The sequence below is a fragment of the Hakea prostrata genome, chromosome 7 (assembly GCF_041222555.1).
Source record: "Hakea prostrata isolate BN-2017 chromosome 7, UWA_Hpros_2, whole genome shotgun sequence".
NCBI classification, from domain to species: Eukaryota; Viridiplantae; Streptophyta; class Magnoliopsida; order Proteales; family Proteaceae; genus Hakea; species Hakea prostrata.
In genome coordinates this window covers 13,627,626-13,653,484 of record NC_142606.1, presented here as the reverse complement: position 1 = coordinate 13,653,484, position 25,859 = coordinate 13,627,626, and the positions used below count along the sequence as shown (strand labels likewise).

The following is a 25,859-nucleotide window of genomic DNA, read 5'->3' as shown; positions in this document are numbered from 1 at the left end:
ACCTGTATTTTACGAGACAAACATGAACGACACCACAAAATTTGGAAAGCCAGAGACGGACTGCAAGAAAAGCTCGCAGCGGCCAATGCCATAAAGTTGGAATAGAGATTGTACAAGAGTTCTTCTAATCCGGGAAAGAAGTGGAGCAATGTCTGTATCAAGTCGACCCAAAAATAACATTTCTTTCACCATATAAAAACACAAAGCAAACCCTATCGTAGCACAATTTCCTCTTCCTTTTCTTGTTTTTCCATCCCTCAAACTTTTGGACAAAAACAAGTCATTATCTTCACACAAAAACTACATTGTACAAACGGCAAGAAGAAAATTACACAAGGGCGCTGTGATTGCACCTACCAACGACTCTCTATGATACATGGATGCTCACCCAGGTTTCATATTACCTGATCATCATATATTAGACCCCATATGTCCTCTCGAGAAAAAGGAACCAGGGAAGGTGAGGGAGGGACAAAAAGAATAATAACTAATAAGACAAATACCCAATGACTATCACTCCAACAGGGAGAAACAAGAACTTCGACGCAACTTCTACCTGCCTGTGGCTCAATGTACAAGAGGCTCTGGTGAGATCTGCAAGGTCGATTTGGTACTTTTTGATGAAAGTGACCAATCAACTCCCACTATGTGTAACCTTGGTTTTAACTCAGCTCCAATCAGACTCCCGCTTTGCCAATCCCTCATCTGCCGAGGGTATCGAGGTTATGGTGAGAACCTCTTAACTGAATCATGGACATGACTGATGTTTCAGAATTCTAGTCCACTCCAAGCCATCATGTTTCGTGCAAGACAATCACCACAACCCAGCTGGTGGCACTAGCCTTCGGTCACTGAGGCCATCGAAAGAATATTAAACACATGAAAGGGGATTCTAAATCCACGCAAGAGAACCTCGATCATTTGCAACTTGAGGGCGGCCTCTAGTTGGTGTTGGAGGTCTGTTCGCATTAAGCTCCTGCATCTCATAGAAACCACATATATAAAGTCAATCCTCACCAATGTCTCATTCATATACTGAGGACTTCAACAGCAAAAGATATATCAAGGAATATAAAAGATAAAACATGTTCAAACCTGCATCCATGTATCTTCAATATGGTGTTCTGGTGAAGTCTCTGGTGATGAAATTGCTGGAGGTAATGGATGAATGAGCTTTGGAACTACGACAAGATCTCTTCCTAAAACTAAGATTGCCCCAGCATTGTTTGCAGTACCTATGATAACAGAACAAAATTACATATCTGAGTCAGCGGAGTTCTCCATACAGTAGTAACAACATACCAAAGTATTTCATTGAAAAAAAATCAAAATAAATATATATACCACAGTAATTGGTGGCGGAGAAAAGAGTGATCAAATGCCCCTGAGCAAAACGCTCAAACCCATCCATCACACACTCGTGAGCACGAACAATCAACTGGAGATCATTATTGTTGCAGAATTCCATGACACGATCGGGCTGAAACATTGAACTCTTTCAGTAAGAAGCACCTACTACTAAAATATTATCCTTTGAGATTAAAAGGTACATCCTGGCAACAATCCACATGCAACACTCCATATCATCCACACTATTCCAATTCTTTGTTCAACATCATGGTCTGTTTTGTATATTTATGGTTGACCACAGGTAACTTGAAATTTCCCGTAAGAATAATATTCAAATCCTTGATCTGCACAGCATCACTTCCAGTCCTATTTTTACTCAATATACAAATCACATAGTCTGTTCTTCTTTGCTTCTTTTTTTCATTATTTTTTTATTTTTTATTTTAAGGTTGACCTCCATAACAACTGGGCATTTATGACCGTAGCTTTTGCTTAATACACCCAAATGGTATCAACAGGAAACAGGATACACCAAGGGTCTGATCTTTGACCGTCTCTAACTAACTCATCAATGATTGCTGCAAACAGATAACTTAATGGCTGACCCTTGATGTAATTCAACACTGACTGGAAATTTCACCATGCTGCCTTTCCAAAATTCTTACTTCTTACACTAGTCATGACACCATTATGTATCTTTAACTATGTCATATATTTATTCAAACATTGTATTAAGTTTTTTGTAAGGCATAGCCTTTTTCTAGTAATTAAAGACCATATGGAGATCTTGCATTCTCTAAACCTTTCCAATAAGCTTCTAAGCAAATAAACATTTGATGAGGTTGATCTTCCTAGTATTAAACAAAATTGGTTCCCAGTAAAATAATAGTTCTCGGTTTCAATTACTCTCATCCAAATTTAGTACTATGATTCACAAGTTTGATTCGTCTATTATTTATTACAGTTTGGAATAATACCTTCATTTTATAAACCTGAAAACAAAAGCTTCTCCACTCCATTCATCTAGAATTCTCTCTTATTATCACAATCTTACTAACGACTTTGTTAACCATGTTCACAGTAGTCACGGGCGTCTAGGTGACTCAAGGCGTTTGAGGGGGCAACACCAACAAAAGTGCAAGGCGACACCGGCTAACAAAGTGCAAGAAGGGTGCCTGGATGCAATGACAACTATGATTGCTTCACCAATTTTCATCTTATTAAAAGATTCCTTGGCTTTGGAGAACCTTATTTTTGTATATCTCTCAGACGTGTGATTTCTTGAGGATAATTGCAGCCTTCTAAAACACCATCACTTCTATTGTTATCATTTGCTAAGTAATAGAAGTAGTTCCTCCATATCCTTAATATCCAAGTAGCTTATTAGTACTGTGCTGAAAGATCTTCTCTACCTTCCCCTCATTTTTAGCTTCTAAATATTATCCTTGTATTTTTTTAGTCCTGGCTGTTTCAACAACATTTTTTAGATACATTTCTAGGAGACAGCAACTTTTTGAATCCTTTTCAGCCTCAGTCCTTTGCCAAGTTTAATACTATATTTCCTAGCCTTAACGGCTGCTTGAACTTCCTCACGAACCACAAAGGTTCCCAAGGTGAGTGTAAGAAAGAAATCATTCCGATGATAGTGACCACGCCCAAAAAAAAAAGAAGTACGAAGGACGTGAACCTCCAGAGAAAGGGATATTTTCCAAAAAATACTGTGTAATTCAATCATATAAAGAAGTATAATAGCAACCAATCACATCAAATCCTTCAAAATGACAAATCAATATAACAACCTCAAAAAAAAAAAAAAAAGAACAGTACTAATCCTCACAGAAGATACTGATTTTGAACCAAACACAACCGAAACCAGGACACTGCAGTATAACAGAAAAATAGATAAGGATGATGAACTCACCCCAAAGGTGACCAAACCTGGACCTCTAGCATTTGGTCTTAATCCTTCAACGCTGTCATTTTCTGTTGGATCAGACCTAGAAACAGGAAACCAATATAAGAATATGACAAGGGGATCATATGTGATTTATTAAAGGTAAAACAAGCAGCAAAAGACAATAAAGACAAATACTACCACAACAAATCCATTAGAACAACTGAGCCAGCTTCCATTGTAATTGGACGTTGAATGTTCTCTATCTGCTCTATGTGATTTATGGACCGACCAATACCACCATGCATGCAAATGATTTTCTTTTCAATAAGGGCAGCTAGAGGAAGCCAATTGAATAACCGGTTTATGCGATGCCATGCCCAAATTCCATCGCGCTCCCCCTGTCAGAATTTCCAAAAAGAAAACTGTTGCTTCAATTAATTGGACAAAAGTAAGAAACAAACAGAAGGCATTGTCTGTGTATCAAATAATACCATGCGCTCAATACACTCAATCCGGAAGCCAAATAGAGCATTGATATCTGCTGCTTCATGGTTCCCACGAATTAAATGTACATTATGTGGATACTCAACCTGGAAAAGAAAAGAAACAACAAGTACCAACTCAATTTTAGCAGAAAGCAAATTTCAGTACCAAAACTAAGGCACCCAAGCTGTACCTTTAGGGCAAGCAGAAGAGTAATAGTTTCCAAGCTGTGTTGTCCCCGGTCAACATAATCTCCTAGGAATAAATAGTCGATATAACTGAAAATCATTAAAAAATAAATATTAGGATACATCAATAAAAATCTTTGACCAGAAAGAGATCATTATCAGCAATCCCCAAGCTGAAGCTAGTGGAAAGAATTACCCAAAATTCTTTGTTGTAAAAACAAAAAATTTAATTAAAAAAAAAAAAAAGAAAGTGGAAAAACAAAAGAAGAGAATCATCCTGAGTAACACTTGAACAAATTGATAAATTTCAAGGGCATGAGATGTTTGATTCTGTACAATATTCAAATAATATGGGTGTCAAAATCCAAAGTTCAAACTAATTCAAATGCAAGTCCACTAGTGGACGGGGGGAAATGGGTAAGAAAAGGGATAGACAGTAACAATAAATAAGTAGACTACTTAGTTCTGTTTGTGACCAGCGACAAACAATACTTACATTAAATGAACTATGGATTCCACAGGAGTCGGAGCAAACTGTGCTATGCACAAACCCATTTATTAGACAAAGTATCAGAGGGCTTGGTACAGCAACCAAGTTGGTGTTCAATGCGTTGATCTCTCACCTTTGGTGGAAGCATAATTTGAGAAGATGAACCTCCAAATCTATATCCTTAGACGTGATTTGGCAAACCATCTACTTTCATGTATCTTCTAGACTCCAGTATCTTCCCCATCCCCCAGTTGTGGATTCCCCAAGGAATAGGACAATTGTTGTCTCCTAGGGCTTAAGTTCTACCTTCTTCCCAAGCAGTAGATTGTGATTGCTCCCCCTCCCCCCTCCTTCTCCTTCCTTCCCTCTTGTACCCCCCCCCCAGTTAGGGGCTTTTGGTTACTAATTATTTCATTCATCCAAAAAAAAAAGTATCACAGGGCTGCAAAGCCTGCAATAATAAACCGCATTTAAGATCCTAGCTCAAGTAATTTAGCAAGAAGTCATAAGCTTTCAACAACCAATCCTTTCTGGTTCACTAAAATTAGATCCTCTAAATATCCAAAATACCCTTCTCAGGGAAAAGAATGCACAGAGAACTGACAATAGCATGGACTTTGATGCAGGAGGACCTCTCCATGATGGCCCCCGTATGTGAGTTCCACATAAAGAGGGCATTCTACAAATAATTCCACAAACGACAACTAGAGCAGTCTTTCAGGTAGCATTAAAGTTAGGAGCAAGATAGTGGCTTAAAGGCCTAAACTGTATCAGGACTTTATTACTTGGGTTTCTAATGGTTCTAGCAGTCAACAGACGAGTTGAACATAAATGTGACTGGAGTTTCAAAAACAGAGTCATAAATTTACTGGGAAAGTCCATTAGCTCTTTTAAACAAGGATCATAAGTTGCAAAAAGGTCTTCTAGTTTTCCTAATAGGAATCAATTTGAGTACCTATATGTAGTTCAAGGTACAGCATGTTCCAAACAGATGCAATGAAATGCTCCAGTACAGAGGAGTGGTTTGATCCAAGTTGAAGGAACTAAAAGATCTAAGGCCGGCCCAAGGAGAAGTAGTGAGAGAAATGTGAATAGCTTAGGCCTGGTATCAAGTATGACCTCAAATAAGACTAGACAGAGGGCAAGGCTGTAATTTCAAGAACTCAGTTTTGGATCCCAAGTTCCCAAAGCGGCCAACCAAAAACTGAAGCCAAATTTGGGTGGGAACCATAAAATTAAAATTTAAAGATAAATCAACATCTCAGCAAGATAACAAGAGATTAACTTGTATGGCATGCCATCTCAGATTCCCGCCAACCCCCCCCCCCCCAAAAAAAAAAAAAAAAAGAAAGAAAGAAGAAAAAGAAGAAGAGAGATAAACAAAGATCTTGGTCAATTCTCAATCTGCCCAAGGATTCACGCAGCCATGCCATCTGTTAGAGTAAGGGCAATAACACTGAGTAGTTATTATTGCAATAATTAGTAGCAGTTCAGTTCTTCCTGCTGGCATTTGGTCCTTGTTAACGCAGCTGGTTATTCATGTCACTGTTGCTATGCTGTGACTGCTGTTGTCATGTTCTTCCAATTTAGCTCAAAACTTCCAAGTGTTTTCTTCTCTCTAATTCATTTACAATTCATGAACTCTAAGCTCCGGCATGAGCAATCAGTTAGAGCTTTGCTTAGGCTTGAACAATGTTGAAACTGGAAACTTCAAACTTGAAAACTGATCACGTTCAGACTCAGATCTCTATGGCCTTGTAGAGCCTACCTAATTTAAAATTGAAATTTTTAATGGTCGAAACCCCATCCAGAAATAATCTTAAAATCCCAGAAAGAATGCAGATTGGTTGAGAGTTGAGACTGCAACTTCTCTATTGCATGGCTACAGTTCTGCAGCAGCAAACTGTAGGAATTCACATAACTTTTCTAATGAGCTTGTCAGCTTCTATCTAAAAGCTCTTTTAGGGTCTAGTTAAGAATACTTCCTTAAACTTCAGCTGCGTTTGGATGCCCCTATGAATTATCATGGATATTGGTTAATGTAGCATCACAGTCCATTGAGCAAACTTTTACAGAATTGAATATTATTTTAATTTTCTGACTGGATCTCCACACTGTTCACCATGGTAAAGTTAGACAGGCCATCTGCAAGCTGATTTTGGGTTTCTAAGACCCATGCCTGCATCAAATTTGCAGTGAACATAAAGTAGAACAGAGTGGATATAACATACCATACGCAGTTAAAATTTCAAGTTGGGCACAACGAATAATTCTTCACAGTAAGTAGTAAGAAACAGTACAGACAAACAGACAGCAGAATATCCGAACCCAAATATACTAATGGAAATACTCACGCGATATCTCCTGCTGTTGAAGGAGACCCATACTCATCAAATAGACGCATTAGATCTCCAAACTGCCCATGCAAATCACCAAATATCTTCACAGGAGCCCTAATTTGTAGCACACTTGGTTCATTTGAAAATATCCGTTCAGCACCATCACAAAGTTCTGCTATTTCATTGCAATCTAAGAAAAATTGCCGACGAACAGGAGGCTTCCAACCACGAGGTTTCAGTAGATGTGCAATCACCTAATCATAAACAAAGGAAAGAAAACAGGCAAGTCAAAATAAACTGAATAACATAAGACTTCCACAGAGTATGACTGAACAGAGGAAAGTAGAATGAAAGATCAAAATAGAATCCCAATTCTTTTCTAAAACTGTTTCTGAATATATTGCTATTGATAATATACATTATCAAGTCAGCAACTGCTTCTAGGAGCCAATGGTTTCCAGTAAATTTGATAATTACATCTTCTAAAGGGATCATAACATGTTCTCAGCAATAACACTCCCCTCTGCTTTAGGAATAAAATATGGCAGCAACGTTTCGAGAGACTGAACTTAAATGATGGAATATAATGTTAAGGGAACAATAATTTCTGAAGACATTAAGCAATGTAAGGAAGAAATGTGAAAAAAGAAAACGAGGTTATTCTTTGACTTGTGTACATTATATATTCATTGTGCATTCTGGATGAGCTAGCTGAGGAAGTAAGGGTAAACCAGTGAACGAAATCCATGTATGATGGAGGCAAAACTTGATTCCCGAAGGACCTAGCCCTAGGCAGGATTAGTTTACCCTTTGCTTCCAATTCTTTTGTTCTCCATACTGTTCAAAGTTAGACTAGTGCTCCAGCCCTGGTAAGGTACCTCCAAGGGTGTTCTGGCTGCTAGATACCTGGATGGGAGAGTTTTGTATGATCTGTAGATGTCCCAGAGTGGCTGTGTAGGCTGATCCTTGACCATCGGCTATTGACTTGTCATCTCCTTTCTCTCAACACAATTTTTTTTTAATTCTCCAGAATTCTCGAACTTCTCAAAGACACAAAAAATTCAAGGTCAAAACAAGACCAATCTAACCATCAAATATGTCCCAAATTTAAGAGACATCTCCTCCCCTCCCCAGAGACGTAGTGGCCTTAGAACCTAATTTAACCCAATTCTGACCAGTCAATTTCAACATATAAATATTTTCTTGAATTTATGCATTCCCTAAAACCATAAAAATAAGAAAACCCATATCTTCCAATTTTATCCATCCAAACTCAACCAAACACAGAGAACCAAATCCTCTGTATCATCACGGATAACGGTTCAAATTACAAGTAGGTAGGGGAGATGTTGATGAACAAGAAAAGCAGCAAGATTCATCTCTTCTGGACACCTTTTGCTGCACATTTTATTGGCTTAATATTGAAGGACATGGCGAGGAGGAAGTCCATAGCTAGTGTGGTCCAAAGAGCAAGGCAAAGTGACCACATTTGAATACCATCTTGGGTATGCCCTGCAACTTCTGATGCCGAAGGGTTTGGTGATCTAGGAGGCCTGATGTCACTAGATTTGCCAGCAACTATGTTGCATTAAAGAACTTCGAATCAAAGCAGTGGATCCCAGATTGATGTCAAAGTGAAGATTGGTTAGGGTGGCCTGGATCAAACACAACTGAAGAGAGAGCAGCCCAACAAATCATTGCTAGCGGGTCATTTTTGGCGAGACTTGAATAGAGTGGTAGATATACTGGGGCCAATTGTGGCTGTTCTAACAATGCTAGATACTGAAAAGAAGCCTGCCTTGGCCCATATATATGCTACCATGACATGAAAATGGACATAGTAATTGTTGCTGCTCCTAAAAGTGCCAAAATCCTACATCAAAATCACTGATGAGAGACAGGAGTAATGCAACAGAATTCTTTGCACACAGCAGGTAAGTACAGATGGTTAAAACTTACTTTATATTTTATACTTTACAATTTTGATTACATTTTCCTAAACAGCTAAGTCACAACCAAGTTCACTCTTGTTATCACTAGCTTACTACTTGAAACCTAAGTATCACTACAACTAATAACTTCGAATTGACACCAAATTGATAGATTTGGTTTACGATGTGGTTGCGAAGTTAAGAGCCAAATCCCAATAGATAGGGAGTTGTAATTTGACGGTGAGAATTAGCAAGTTAATTATTTCCTATATAATGGTTAGCATTTAACCCTGTTCTAATTTGAAAATTGAAACATCAGTTTACAGCAAGGATTTCAGCGATGCAACAGGAGTTTTGGTAAGCTGCCTGCAATAGCAGCTAAGAACAAGTGAGACAATGGTAAGTGTATCTATTTCAATACAAGTTTACAACAATTTTATGTCTATCCATAGTCATGGAATTCAAGACCCGAATGCATTTTCATATTTTGTTAACATTATGCAGCTGACTGGTGGCTGTTGTACGTCACAAGTGCACCAAATCTAAGAAGGATACCCATTCGGGCGCTATCACAGGCATAGTTATCCTTCGGTTGCAAGCAGAATTGGAGCATGTTCTCTTTGATTTACAGTATGATGCACAACAGATTGCCAGATTGGGGAACCAGTGGCTAGAGCAATTAGTGTATGTGCATTATAATATAAGATTAAGGCTAAAGCAGTGATGGATCAACATGGCAGGATGCCTGCTACCACAATTTCTGGTGCTATGGACCTAGCTGATGTGGAACCTCACATGTCATCAAAGGAGGATACGGTGCATGCACAAACAGTATTCAGCATGGGCAGTGACCATATGGTATGAGCATTGACACCACTAGTATCATCATTAACCTTGGCAGTCATTATATGGCATTTAAGAGTATCCATATAGTGATTAGAATATGGGTTCTGACTATAATGCATTAATGCCTACTCTCAATATGGAGGACATCAGTATTTATGAAGCCGACACTGTAAGATGACAAATTGAACTCGTGAAAAACCAGCAGTCCACTTCATAATAAATAGAAATTCTACACTATAGAGCCCACCATATCCAAAGTTACTGAACTCAAGTTTGGTTATTTCTTTTGAGGATTAGGGCTTTTCAATCATACAAAGATAGTTAGGGTGACATCATCCTTTATAGCACATAAATGAGGTTTATGAGACTCCATAAGGATCCAAGAGTATCTATTTTCCCAACACCGATGTTTTGCTATTACAAAGGGAGATTGATGGAGGGCCCACAAGGACAGATGGGGTATAACCTAAGGGAGGGAAAGAAATCAATGCGAAGAAAGGAAGAGAAAGTGGGGGGAGAAGGTTGCATATGCATATGGCCATGTAGGCTCATCACAAACAGTCAAACTCAAATTCAATTCATTAGCTCGATTCTGAATCCAAATCCCATGGTTAATATTTGTTTAAATAAAAAAGAAACCCAACATTTCTAATTTGAAAAGTCAACTTAATTAAAATATATCCAATTTGCTATCTCCTAGTGAAGCCATCTCAAAATAAAATATTGCATCCAAATCCTAAAATGAGATTAAATAAAAATCCTAAAATATCCTACAAGCCAAAGACCTGACTGGATCTGGTTCGTCTGTCTATTGGTTTCCAAACAGGTTTGGATGTGTCCAAGGGAGAGCACGAGAGTTTTTAGTGAAGAGAAGTGGCAGATGAAAACCATCTACATGTATAGAGGAATATCATGAGATTAAGGATGTGTTTGTTTGATGGAATAAAATGGGGTACAGAAAAGGGTGGAAGTACACTGTCTCGTAACAATATCCCAAATTATGGTTTGTTTGGTTCACTGGAGTGGGAAAATGAACACAGAAGCCTCCTTAATTTAAGGAAGTTTGTCTGCTAACATGGCACCCAACTTTTCCCACCCCATCTTTTTTAAAAGTCCTACACTTTTAGGTGGGACTTTATGGAAAAGAGAGGAAAATGAAAAAACAAAAAATATTATCATGGGACCCACATTTTGAATTTTTTCACAAAACCCTTTCCTTTCCTTTCCTATCCAGTTCCCCCACCCAGCCACCAATGGGTCCCACCTGTTTACTTTTTCCACTACTTATTATCTTGCAAACAAACGAACTGTAATTATATTTGACATAGAACTTTACCTTTTTAGGCACGCTATTAATAGACATTTGCCTATCCAATAGTTTCCTAGCTGCAGTTGCATTCTCTGGAGTGCCATAGCTAACCCGTCGCCCTTCATTTTCAAACTGATCTATTGAAAGCTGCCTGACCATACCACCTAGAGCTCCTCCAGTCTCTGCAGCAACAACAACCTGCAGATTCATATAAGAGAGAAGAAAGTGGAAATCAGGGTTATACAGATCACAAAGCATAAGTATTCTATGTACTAGTACTGAGAGAACAAAGAAACAAAACCAACAGCTCTGTGGTGCAGTCGGACTCCTGCTGGTGGCACATTATTTGACAAATTAGAATCAGACATCTTAATCAAGCTGGTGTTTTGTTTCTCATTCGGAATAGCTTCTGCTCCTCGATCTCTGTCTGGCATTTGCTCAATGTCTCCATTAACTTGTCGGGCTTTGGCAGCAGCTAAGGCAGCACTTATAGCTTCAGCCTCTGCTGCTGAGGCTTCAACCAAGTACTCAACACCTTTAGTCGGTCTCCTGCAGAATATTTACATTAGCAACTCTGTCCAAAAACAGAGAAAATTTAATTCATTAATAACATCTAATTATCTCTTAACTATATTTTGATAGCTCACCTAGGTCCCGGAAGCATTGCATTTTCAGTGCTTATATCTGTATACATATCTCCATTTATAGGAGGAGCAACAGGATTACCCAGCACAACTGCACCATCAGGACCTCCCTCAGGCATTTGCCTAGTTCTTTCATCAGGAAATTCATATCTACCAGTCAACCTCCCGGCTTGTATGTTTGCAGCCGCTGCAGCTGCTGCTGCTGCTGAAGCTGCACTGGTAGTTTCAGCAGCAGCAAGATCCTCAGCAACCAGCAGATCATCTAGCAAAACTCCTACACAGCACAAAATTGTGGTAAACATGCTGCAGTATAATCAAACTGATGGACTAGTTAGTGCAGCGAAGGCAAATTCCCTATACAAGAGAGAACTCTTGGCATATATGATGTGAATTTTAGTACATAAAAATTATTTAGCTAGCCCACAAAAAAATACAAGTCTGCTGACATGATGAAACCAATATACACTCAATGAACAAATGAGGGGTTCTCCATCACAATTGAATGAGATGCCACTACCAAAGAGCAAAATATTCTTCAGTGCCAACGTGACACCCAGGGTCACAAAATGAAGTCAACCAAATAATGCTGTCTCACGTAAACCCTATATTTTCTACTAAGAAATTTTTTCTCAAATGAAATCTTTCACAAAATGGAAGGTGGTAAAGAAGACTGCTAAGTCAACTAATTTAAATCCATCACTAATCAACTCTACAATACTAAATAGCATTACCAAAGTCTATCATATAGGAAAATCACTAGCTGCTTTGAGTACACTTGTCAACAACGCAGCAAATTTGCTAGTATCAAATCATTTTACAGTTAAGGTTCAGTTTTGAGTTGGAATATCTGTGCCTCTCCAGACTCAGGGACAACTCCAGGTCCAGGTTGACGCAGATCTGACACCAAATTGGGCTATTTTCGTTTAAATCAAGCTAGAAGGTTAATAGAAATAGGTATTGAGCCTTTGTTTAATTGTGGTAAATTTGGTAATGGACCTTTTCTACAGGCCTAAAAAGTTAGAACCAAACCTAAGTACGAAAATATGTTATTTGATTAGAAAATTCAGTTATAGAGATCAGGTTACCACTTAAAAGTCACACTACTTAATTAATATGTAATTAGAAATCACACCTTCCAACACAAGGTAGTTTTTATTAGAAATTTAGAATTCGCCTTCTGTTTTTTATTTAGGACGTTTTGATTGGCTAATATAAGCCTTTTTTGGGTAAATATAAGCCTATTTAATACTCATTTCCTGGGAGATCAAGAATAGAATGGAACATATTGGTTGATGGGTATTGCCTGGCAGCTGCCTTCTTCTCTGGGAAAGATTGTGCTTGGTGATTAAAGTCCAAGGGCTGGTTTTACCTGGTGATTCAAAGTCCATCAATCTTTTTATTTATAAAGTTCATCGCAAAGCCACAGAGAAGACCCAACTCTAAGAACCATTCATCACTCCCTCCAATCTTTCCACCCATCAGAATCGTTCCATATTCAAATGGTTTTACCCCCCTCAGCAGCCCCTACGCTCAATCCAAGTTGCAGCAAATTCTGCACATTGAAAACCATCGTTTCAAGTAAGCCCACTTTTTGTTCCTGAAACCCTGAACTAGCAACTTGTTATTCCTTTAATCCCCAAAATTAAAATTGGTTCACATTTTGGGGATCAATCCCTCCCCCCCCCCCCCCCAAAAGCCCCCAAGAAAAACAAAAACGAAAACCCAAACTCCAAACTAAAAAATTAAAGGTAGTTACCCTTCTCACCACCAGTTTTTCATCCTAATTTGGACTGAAACCTTCCCACAGACACCCTTGAGCTCAAACCTGATTTCAGGCCCAAAATGAAAACCCTAAATCCCCTGTACTCCCAGTTCTGAAAACCTAATCCCCAAAACATTGCTATTGAGTTGGTTCTGATTAGAGATCTTGGCATCCGCCTTCATTCTTATAGAGGCTACATCACAAGTAGGCCCCTGCGAAAAATGTCTTGAACAAAATTAAACAGAGTTAGAATCAAGCCAAAGTATGAAGAACCAACATAAGCTCAACCTATAGTTAAGATCCAACTGATCCGTCATTGAATACAGAATGGAGTATATGGATCTAAACCCATATGGGCCTACCAATTTTATGCCAGTCTCATCATAGCTGCATGATACTTCAGTTAGCAACCACAATCATCTGCAAGCCTGCTTTCCACTCATAGACCTCAGATATTGGTTAACCACTCATACCATTTTACCAAGCCCCTGAGCCACCCTCCCCCTTTCTTCAAATCAAATTTGAAGTCCTATAACCCCTGCCCAAGTTTTGACAAATGCCACAAGGAATGACATAACACTGCTAGTTTAGATGAATTTTGGATACTAACGAACATGGATTCTCTACAGAAATCGAACAAATAGAAAATAGAATTTAAACAAAAATAATATACATGCACTGTGTGACACTGCAGATCCTTCAGGCCTAAAACCAGAACATTACTTAAGTCATAAATAGCACCCCCATGGATGCACCAGGAATGCACTGCCAGTACATCAACCAACCAAATTGAATGTCTCATGTAACTTTTGACCAGTTTTCTTTTTTCTTTATTTAATGCAATACAAAGCTGATATAAAACACAGTAAAAATTTTAACCATTCTTGGCTACTACAACAAAAAAAAACATATCTGTAGTAGCTAATTTGGTGGTTCCCTGCTTGGACATCAGAATTGAATGCATATGGATCACTGGTAATGAGAATTTTGGGTTCCACATCTTACCCCCACGTAGACCACCATAAATAAAGATCAAGTCCCCAACAGCAGCAGCTGCATGCCTACAACGCCTTGTCAATTCAACTGCAGCATCTCCACCTGCTGCATCAGCACTGTATCTGCCTGTCCTGGGACTTGTAACAACACCCTTTGTATCACACCAAACTCCCGCAGCAGTATCCAAAACTAAAAGAGAGACATATCAGATAAACTTAGACAAATTCACCAAATCAGAAGAAGATTAATTATTTTCTTTTCCCACACTTACAGAGCAATAAACAAAAACCAACATACAGTGAGAAAAGAAAAATCAACTGCAATCCACAATGTCATAACAAACTAGTGCAACTATGAAGTAACATACGGGCCTTTCCAGCTGAAAACTGCTGGTCCTTATTATTCCTTCTTTCTATACAGGATCACATACAGAAGGCCCATACCTTCAGGCTTCAACCTCAAATAATTCAATCAAGTAGTTTACTCTCCCACACCAAGTGCTTAGTTACTACCTAACTCCAAGAATGTGTCGATACTGTGTTCTTAGTCTTACTGTTAATTGATGAGTCACATTGTGTTTTAAGGCTATAATTTAAGGCAAAATTGGGAAAACTGTGAATGGTGAAAAAAGATACAGAAAGAAGAGGGTGGTGGTGGTAGCCTATCAGAATAGAAGAAGGGAAGAGAAAGGGGGTTAGCTTCACACCTTTTGGATGCACTCAAAAATTGCTTTGTGGGTGGAGAAAAATAAAGCCAAATAGGGGCACGGTGGAATAGAGCAAACCACAACAGCCACTACAATCAGCTCAAAACTCGTCTAGTTTGCCACCCAATGATCATGATCATGATGTAACGTTGTCACCATGTTCAGTATCATGTATTATCTCTATTACTAACAGATTACACTCATCAAACAAACGCCTAGGCATAGCTTAGGTGACTGGACACCCTTGCAGAGGCACATTGAAACAAGTTTCACCTTCCTAAACAAAAGTCATAGTCACCTCGTGTCCAGGCCCCCTCCAAGGCTTCAACACCTTTGTTAGCCTAGATACCATGACATCTATAATGTCAAAAGCTTCCCCATTATATCCAACTGACAAATAGGCAGTACCTGCCACACTTGAAGAATCTTCCACCATACGGCCACCGCCAAGGGCTCCTCCAGATACATGAAGCCGTGCATTTACAAAAACCTAGCAAGAGTAAATACACATAAAAATGTATATATAACCAAAATGTATAAGAAAAATATATATCCATAGGCCAGAGGGGAGAGTAGATACTCACTGCTGCATGTTGATATCTAGGAGATGGTGAGACACCAGGTGCAATTGCCCATTCCCAACGACCATCCCGATGTTTGGCTAGACCATATGCACTTGCAAGTGGCTAAAAGAAAAAGTCAAATGGTTGATTAATCAGAAAGAGATTAAATGGAAGGAGAAAATTTAACTGCTTCAATATTCTTTTCCTCTCCACAACACACAGACAAAAAAAGAGAGGTTTTGTTTTGGGGGGTGTTGGGGGGAAGACTCCCAGAAATAAGGATATAGATTCACGCCAAAACACAACTAGACATTCGTGTATTTATAACCCTGACCCAGTTTCTAACACACACACCCCCGGCGGGAAGGGTAAAATAAATAAATGAAACTGAACAAACAAAATGTTCATAAATATTAAGATGCTCCCTCAGAGCTCAAAAATAAGGCATGTAGAATCCAGAACTCTGGCTTCTTACACCAAAGTAAGCAATGAAGATCCAACTGACGCTTCTTACTACAACCAGCAAGAAATATACTGATCTAACGTCTGTTCAATTAAGATAATGCAATTAGGTCCATTGTATCTCACACGTACCCAAAATGCCAACATGAGAAGTAAAAAAGTGAAATAACCAAACATTGTAGACCATTATCATCCTAACGAACTTAAGTGTCATAAAATGCCAATAGAAGCTGGGGATTCTGTAAATAGATTGTTCAAGCAAGTTGTTCGAGCTCACCACACTGTTTGCGTCTCTACCCCCACAAAGCAGAAGAAGACCATCGGAACGTGCACTTGCTGTGGCATACCTACTCAAGCATACCACAGAGAAGTCAAACCCCAATTGATATATTGAATCAGAATATTGAACTTTCAAAAAAATTAGGATAGCAAAACATTAGGACAATGCAGATCAACAATAACTACAAACTAAGCAAGCGAACAAAACTTAAGAAAGCAAGCAATTCAAATAAAATCATCCTTACAGTATCTAGAATAAAATCAATAATAGTTACAAACTAACTAAATGAAGACAAGTTAAGAAAGCAAGAATCTAATAAAATCATTCTCACAGTGTCTAGAACTAGTCTAATGTTTAACACGTTCTTCCTTATTTTTTCTTTCTTCCTTCTCCTTCTTGTGTTTTTTTCCTTGTGTGTGTGTTTGGGGGGTTGGGAGGAGGGGTTCTCCAAGAGGGATGAAGACACCCTTTATGTCTCTCTAATTATTTAACAACAAAAAAGACACTAAGTCAATAAACCAGAATCATGCCAGCATCTTAAGGTAGAAATGACTAGTATACTTGCTTTCAAAAAAGATAAGGACACTGTTTCTCTTTACCCACAGTGAAGACATTCCCCAACTTCACTGCCATCAAATGCAGGAGAACAACAGCCTTCAATTGTCTTCACCATAGGAAAAGAAATTTTCTCCATAAATAAACAGTTTGTGTTTTACATCCAGCAAGTTATATTATAGAGGATGGTAGATGGTCTCAGAAACCACTGACGCAGCACATGCTTCAACAAGATAACATTTGAAGTGTGACAACAGACCTTGATGTGGGTGTAATGTTAAATGGTCTTACACTTGCCTAATTGAAAATTGCTTTTCAATTATAGGGTGCTTCACTCCTGATCATATTTCAACCATTTGGATCCTTCCTGTCCCAAACATTGGATGTTGGAAAGCCCAGCCTCAAGTGCTATTTTGTCTATAGAATACTGAACCTGTTGATGAACCCAACCAGGAGACCCCCATTCTGGTTTAGCTTCTGCCTTGGTACAGGTATAGGTAGCTCACATATGAGTCCAGCTCAGAGATCTCATTTTTTAAGTCTATCCAACATGTGTGTATCCACAATTAAATTTTGTGTAGGTTCCATTTCCTCTTGATAATCCTTGAGACCCTTTTACCCCCACATAGGTTTTTGTAAGACTTATTTTTTTTGGATGAATAAAAAATTATATTAAAAACAAGCAAAACGGACAAGCACACAAAGAGAGCGAAAGAGCTCAAGAGCAGAGACCCCAGAAACTAACAACTAACCTATTTCTGGGGGAGTAAAAGAAGAGCTGAGACCCCAGAAACTAACAACTAACCTATTTCTGAGGGAGTCAACCACAGGGGGATGGGGAATAGACAGCAATCTAGAAGATACATCAAAGTAGATGGCGCTCCAAATCAAGTCAAGAGAGCAAGATTTGGAAGTCCATCTTCTAATGTTTCACTCCCACTAGAGATGGTGGATGGTGGCACCGAAAACTAACTTGCCAAGGCGATCACAAACGGAGTGACCAGCAAAATTTCTCAAGAACCAAGACCAATCCCGAGCAAAACCATGAGATCGTCTCGAGTGGGGCCAGATGGAGGCAATGGCTCTGTCCCAGAGGGACCGGGAAAGGGGGCAGGTATAAAAAAGGTGATCAATGTCCTCTGAAGCATTCCAACAAAGGGAACAGTTAGGGGTGGCGTGGATATGGCGGCTAATAAGGAATGATTGGGTAGGAAGGGCGAGGTTTAGAGCTCTCCAGAGAGTGAGGGAATGGCAGGGGATGTGACCTTTGAACCAGACCAACCGGAACCAAGGGACAGGGGGTGGTGGGGGCGAAGCAAGACCCAGGCAGAGGCTGTGGTAAAAGATTTAGTGGTGGAAGGGGACCAAATGGTGGAGTCACACGACTGACTAAGGATAGGGGGAGGGCATTCCAAACAAGAGCGAGACGGGGGTGGGGGAGAGGGGACCAAGACCCATTGGAAATGAAGGCATCAAGGGTGGTAGATTTGGGGATTCGAGTCTCATAGACAGCGCGAGGGCCGAGGAGAGAATAGAGAACGCCCAACGGATGCCAGGGGTCAAGCCAAAAATGAATGGAAGATCCAAGCGAGATTTGGATAGAAATTGCAGTGAGAGCTTGGGGACGGAGGAGAAGGATCTTCTTCCAAATCCAGGACGGATTAGAGGGACAAGAAACTGTCCAAAAGGAGTCCTGCTTGAGATGGTAAGAGTAGACCCACGAAACCCAAATTGAATCCTGCTTAGATACAATCTTCCAAATGCAGCGGATTCTGTAAGACTTATTGATCCCCACTAAATTGCAAAATCTAGTTTCGAATAAAGAATGCTTCACATTCAAACCCTTCAGTGCGACTCAGCCCCAACCAACTTATTACCATTGTCCAAGTCACCAAATGGTCGTTATTCTTATCACCACTTCATCCCACAGCAAATCGATTGCATTTTCTCAATAGTGTTTCCATAGATACAATAATTATAAATGGGGACATATAATAATTTGGTGGATAAGCAAGAGGACTACAAATTTTGTGTAGCAACATTAAATGTTCTTACACTTTGTGTAATGTGAAAAATTCCATTATATGGCCATTTATTCCTGGTCATATTTCAACTACTTTTATTCAATATTGTGTGCTTCTACAATTAAGATATGTGTAGGTTCCATTTTCCTCTTCTGATAACCACCCCCCCCCGGCCCACTCTCTTCCAATAGGTTCCCTCAAGACTTTTGAACCCCACTAAATTGCAAAATCCATTTTCCAATAAAGAATGCTTCAAATCCAAACCCTTCAATGTGGTTCAGCCTCAATGGCCTTATTACCATTTTCCAATTCATCAAATGGCCTTTATGCTTGTCAAGGCGTCATCTCATAGTAAATGAATGGTGTTTTCTCAATAGTATTTCCATAGATAACAGTAATTTTAAATGGGGACAAGCAATAATTTTGGTGGATTTGCTACCAGTAACGAAAGGGGGGAAATTTGATTCTCCCTCCCAAATAAACATGTTTCCCACTTGAGACTCTTCCTCCTTATCATGATAACATTCCAATACAGTAATGGATTTTTATTTTTTTTTCTTTTGCACGCACAGGCATATGCACCATGTGTCCGAGTAAGACCCAACAGCTATGCTGAAATTTATTAAGCAATTGGGTCTCACTCAAAACACATGGTGCATGTAAGGGCCCATGCAGCAAAGAACGATAGTCCACTGTAATATCCCTAATAGAGTATGCAGAAGCAAACTAACAATGACAACAACGAAAAACCTGGTCCCAACTAAATGGGGGTCGGCTACATGGATTCCTACCTTCCAATCAGCTCTGTTTGAGGTCATACTAGATACAAGGCCTAACCTACGCATATCCTATCTCACCACTTCTCTTAAGGTTATCTTAGGCCTACCCCTTGTTCTTCTGATTCTTTCAATTTGGATTAAATCGCTTCTCCGCACAAGGGCATTTACATGCCTCCATGGAAAATGGTTGTGCCATCTCAAATCCTCTCTCGTACCTTATCAATTAACAGAGCTTCTCCCAAACTAGCTCTAATAAGATCATTCCTTATCTTATCCTCCCTAGTTTTGCCACTCATGCATCTCAACATCCTCATTTCTGTTATATTGAGTTTATCTATATGATGCTTCTTAACATCCCAACACTCTGCACCATACACCGTAGCTAGTCGTACGACGATCCTTAGAATTTTCCTTTAAGCTTTAAAGGAATAAGTCGATCACATGAGAACTGGACGCATCTCTCCACTTCACCCACCTTATTTTAATTCTTTGGAAAACATCATCATTTATATCACATTCTCTATTTATGATATAACTAAGACAAGGTACCTAAAGTAATCACTTTATGGGATCTCCTTCTCATCAAGTTTCACCACCTCGTCATCCGTCCAATCACGACCAAAGTTACACACTAGTCATTCCATCTTCGTTCTACGTAATTTGAAGTTTTTTATTTCAAAGTTGCTCTCCATGACTCTAACTTGATATTAATCTCTACTTGTGTCTCATCATTCAAAACAATATCATCAACAAAAATCATACACCAAGGAAAATCCTCATCTTGAATGCCTTTGGCTAATTCATCAATTTTAAATGCAAATAAATATGGCCTTAAAGTTGATCCTTGATATAGCCCAACTGTAATTGGGACTTCACCACTTTGTTCCCCCACCATTATTACACTAATCACTGAACCATCATACATATCTTTAACTATACCCACATATTTACTTGCAAATTTTATTTTCTCTAGTGTTTGCTAAATTAATGCTCTAAGGACTCTATCATAAACTTTTTTTATGTCAATAAAAACCATATGAAGATTTTTCCTACACTCTCTATACCTTTCCATAAGTCTCCTATTAAGGTAAATAGCTTCCATTGTAGATCTTCTCAGCATAAAGCCAAATTGGTTCTCCATAATCGTGGTTACTTGTCTCAAATGGGTTTCAATTACTATCCCATAATTCCATAGTATGACTCATCAGTCTGATGCTTCTAGAGTTACTAGAGCATTAAATATCTCCTATATTTTCATAAATTGGATCCACGATGCTTATCCTCCATTCATTTGGCATTTTCCTTTTGCTGATATTCTTATTAAACAACTTGGCCAGCCAAGCTAGCCCATAGGTTCCTAAGCTATTCCTTACTTGTATTGGGATTTCATCGGGACCTTGTGCCTTACCTAATTTCATCCCAACTAAAGGGGTTGGATCCATGTTCCATTAGCACCACTCCAATCAGCTCTAATCAGGGTTATATTTGATGTCAAGCTTAAAATATGCATGTCTTTCCTCACCAATACCCCTAATATCATCTTTTCTCTGCCCCTAGCTATGTTGGTTCCATAAATCTGAGCTGACTCATACCTACTGGAGCATCCAAAGATCTACGATGCACAAGGCCACACCACCTCAAATGAGTTTCACATAAATTATGTTGGGGCTGCTCCAAAACCAGCTTATTTACATTCCCTAATTTTTCCACTCATCCATCCCAACATCCTCATCATGAGTTTATCTATATGATGTTTCTTAACTGCCCAATATTCCATAATATAGTCAGTCATACGGCTATCCTATAAAATTTTCCTTTAAAACACTGAACAAACAACACTCCAGACATACTTCTCCACTTCATTCATTGTATTTTAATTCTTTGTGGAACACCATTCTATATCAAATTATTTATTTAAGCTTAACCAAAATAATCAATTTGCAAATATCCTTCTCATCAAGTTACCACTTCATAATCTGTCCTAGCATAACTAAAGTCACTACCATAGATCCATCCAATTTTGTATCTTTATTTCTGTATATAAAATTATGATTTCTAGCAATTTAATCATGATTCAACCTTTGACTGCTATTTAGAATATCCTAACTTACTGTTAATAACATTGTTGACAAGTTAGTTATGTTATGCTGCTAGAACCCTTAGCAAGGAACATAAGTAGTTGCAAGGACCACAAGTTTCATGTCAACGACAACAGAAAGGACATAAAATCCATCTTTTGTGCTATTTCATGCACATTTTCAGGGAGATCCCCACCCCCTTCCAAAAGTAGTACAAGCAAAAAATGCAAAAAATAACTCAGGAAGAACACCAATTTATTAAACCCAAAACCTCTAAGGAGAGAAGTTCTAAATGGGAATTACTATAACAAAATCAAATGATCTTTGTCACTCACACAACAAATCAATATTGGATGTCCAATAACTTGTTTTAGACATACTCATTCAGCATCAACCAAACCAATAGAACAGAAAAGAAAAGAAAAGGTTGAATGGTGCACCACAATGGATTTAGATTGTATGAGGACCAATTTCAGAAGAGCAAAGAAACTCACATGCACGGAGGTGGACCTTCACCTTCTGGCTCCAATTTCCGCCACTCATAAGGTTTGGCAGCAGTGTCCAAGGCCCAAACATCAGCTAAAGGCCGCTTTCCTGGTAAACAAAAAAACCAAAATTTTATCTGCATGTTGAACTAATATTCAAAGCATGACACCGATTCAGTGTAACGCATATGAAAGAAGCCAATATTGAGACAGAAGGTCGAGTACCATCATTTCCACCAATTGCAAGGAGGAATCTTTGCCCAACAAGAGCCATCACATGTCCATAACGTGGGCCTGGTCCAGGACCTTGGACAACGACCCTACAGAAGAAGGGGGAAAAAAGGGGAACCTTTCAGGCAACTAAACTTGAAAGACAGGAAAACAGAATTGCAGGTAAGAACCTAACCTGTGCCATCGAGGCCGCTGCTGTGTGAGATCCAGAACATGGAGATCCTCGGCAGACAGACCAGCTGGACCAATTCCCCCCTATGCCAACAAAAGTATAACAAGAGTGAGTCAATTTTGTAACTGAATTACTAACATGCGCATACTAGCAAGAATTTAATCTTGTGAATACCTGAATGACCACCATAGTACCCACAGCGGTTGCCACATGTGCTGCTCTAGGTGATGGTTGTTCTCCAAGAGGTGTAAGCCTGCAAATAAGAAACAGAACGACATTTTGAATTATAAGACCAGCTACAAAGAAAATACAAAAGCTTGGACTCACGCTTGCTGCACCTACTAAGACAATGATCATTCTTGCTTGACTTACCGAGTCCATTTATTCGACAATACATCATAGCAGTGCACGTCCGCAGTAGCACCAGCTAGACCTGGAATCCAATAACAGTACTCATAAAGGGCCAAAGCACAGAATAGAACCCAATAAGAAACCCAAAGGCAAAGCGTCATTGGAAAATGTTAGCACCATTGTCTTGTCTTTAGTTTGCCCACCCGCAATCTCTTTCGACTATACAAGCTAATGAGTGAAATAATCCCTTCCAATTCAGACTTTATGTGTTTCCTACGGCTGAAACTTGCAACTTAACATAGAACCAAAGCTGGGTGCCTAACACTACCTTAGGGTTCAATTTGCAAAAACTTGAGGACTACAGAAGTCCAGACTTTGGAACACCAAAAACAATCAACAAATAAGAAGTAAGTTGGGTCAGAAGACATACGGATGCCAGCACTTCCCGCAGAGGAAGGAGGTCCAGAAGCCGCAGGATTGCCTTCAAGAGCTGTAGCACCACCAAACAGAATGAGCCGAGGCCCGATGTAACCAGTCGTTCCTTCCTCCCCAACAGCAGCAACCGCGGTCAACGTGTGACCACACCTAGAACCTGGTCCATCTTCTTTCTTCTCAATTACCGCATTAACAACCGAATACGTAGGAGCTGGCCTCGGTCCGGCTACCGAAGCTGCCTGCACCTGAGGCTGTTGTGACTGTAGCTGTTGTTGTTGTTGCTGCTGTTGCTGGGGAGGTTGCGTCTGCGGTTGTGGCTGCGATTGTGGAGACACTGAAGCAGCGACCCCTTGCTCTGCAGCATCGAGCTGCAGCTCAGCGTGTTTATCCACAGACGAGATCGCTCCAACCACAGGTGATTCGGGGTTCTGCCCTGGTCCCTGATCGGTCTCAGGCACCATAGATGAATCGACATCCATCGCTTCTCGCCTTCGATGCTACCGTCAATTTCAAGATCGGAGCTACCGTTTCGCATTTCTTAGCAGAATCCCCATCAACATATCGAATCACAGCAAATTTGCCCCTCTCACCTCAATCCTCCGCTTCACTCCGAGAAGAATGGCAGTCGGTCCCCCTGGATCGCCGATTTCGACGACAAAAGAATAATAGTAATTGAGAAATTGAAAGATCCAAAAGACAAAACTTAGGTTTTCCTCTTATCTCCTTTTCATTCTTTTTCTCAAAGGGGTCGAGGAGGAGGAATAATAATGGAGGAGACGGAAAAAATAAAAACTCAAATGGCCTTCCTCGTTGGCAAAGGACGCAACAACATAACGAATCACCCTCTCTCTCTCTCTCTCTCTTTACTATCCGCTACCTCTCGCTTACGTTACCTTAATCATCCGGTGGTGATATGTACGGCTCTCAACTCCGACGAATGCGACGAGCGCCGTCGGATTTTTCTGGAAACCCAAGTTAATGATAATTAGTGTTACCGGCTAAACCATGATTGGTTTATATAATCAGACTCATTACCGGTTCGGCCCACCTTCACGGTTACGTGATAATACCGTGTAAGCATACATAAACCCAATGTGTGGGTGGGTGGGCCACTGGGCCTATCCTAATGATGAGCCCAATGAAGATGGAAACTTGGAATTCTCCATTTTTTATTTATTTTTTTCGTTCCTTCCTGAACGAAGGGCTCATGAAGATAACCAGAATGTAGAAAGTCAAATTTATCAGTCTACGCGTTCATCAGTGTCGTCCAATCACACACATCCACGATATCTCTCTCGCACTACCTGTCACTTAGGGGAGAATCTATGAAAGTTCTTGTGAACACGTGGCAATTTGCAAATGGATCATAAGCTGACACAATATTAATATGAAAGAGTTGATATCTAATGGCCAGTATCACGCAATAAAGGACTCAATAATAAACAATTGTGGGTTCCATAATTCCATTTTGGAGGTTAGGGTTCCAAGTTCCACCTTCCCTCACGGTACCATGTAACTGCCCCAACCTCCAATGTATATGAAATCGTCAGGGTCTTGTTAGATTAATTAATTAATAAACATTATTCGTTTGTCCATAATTAGAGTTTTCTTAATCAACCCAAAAAATAATAATATTTTCCTAATATGAAATGAATGGTACAAGTGTACAACAATCGATTTGTAGTATAAAGAAAAACTAATCGATGGAATTTCAGGCCTCCTTAAGCATTGATTGCACCCATCGGTTCGGTGGACTATTTTGACTTCTGATCAGGGCATGAATTCTATACTGGAAATTAAATAATTAGTTATTTAAAGATTGTTTGATTGGTAATATAATTAACACCTCTTAATAAAGAAGTTATAAGATGCACTTTCTCTTATAGTATATGTAATAGTTCTTTTTCTAAATATAAATAATTATCAAATTCATAAAATAAATTGGTGACAATGTTTTGAGCGTAAAATTAATGTATAGAGAGATACCCAAAGGCCATCATAGTGCTTTGGTCCTTTAGAATGGTTAAGATGACACATCTACAGATTGAACACTGTTAAATCCTCAAACCACAACACAGAAAGTTGTTCATTTGTTAATTTAGAACAATAATAATTGCTTAACTATCTATATTTCTGTTGAGTATAAATATTTCTTGCCCCCAATAGATAGTGTTTGACTTAAATTTGATGACCTGTTTATTATATTTCTACCATGTTGGACATTGATCTAGGGGTTTTGTAAATAAAAATATTTTTTTTATAAAGTTTGAGTTAACATATCTAATATTAAAAGTAATTCTAGCTAGCTCGATATCATAACATGCATTAGCGAACATTTCAAATCTTAAAAAATAAATAAGAATAATAATAATTTAAGGCTAAAGTGTAGCTGAACGGACGTGTGAATAGGTTAACTGAACGACTTTGAATATTAACCATCAGATTTGTTAAATTAAATTTGAATCGTCTAATAACATTAATATTTTTCCTCCCATTATTTATA

At 39.1% G+C, this 25,859-nt stretch overlaps 1 protein-coding gene across 1 annotated transcript; it reads right to left on the bottom strand.

Annotated features, from left to right (window-relative positions):
- On the bottom strand, positions 1–24,312 carry LOC149009952 (serine/threonine-protein phosphatase BSL3). The gene is made up of 21 exons (XM_089162247.1): positions 23,352–24,312; positions 22,943–23,003; positions 22,745–22,823; positions 22,574–22,653; positions 22,393–22,487; positions 22,177–22,276; positions 16,244–16,313; positions 15,526–15,627; positions 15,350–15,431; positions 14,245–14,424; positions 11,481–11,751; positions 11,139–11,382; positions 10,861–11,031; positions 6,763–7,001; positions 3,924–4,008; positions 3,739–3,837; positions 3,446–3,645; positions 3,272–3,347; positions 1,345–1,480; positions 1,096–1,235; positions 1–976 (listed from the first exon to the last, which is right to left on the bottom strand). Exons 1-21 carry the CDS (start codon positions 23,833–23,835, stop codon positions 893–895), a joined length of 3,078 nt encoding a protein of 1,025 aa, XP_089018373.1. The 5' UTR covers positions 23,836–24,312; the 3' UTR covers positions 1–892.
- Positions 24,313–25,859: the final 1,547 nt, after the last annotated feature.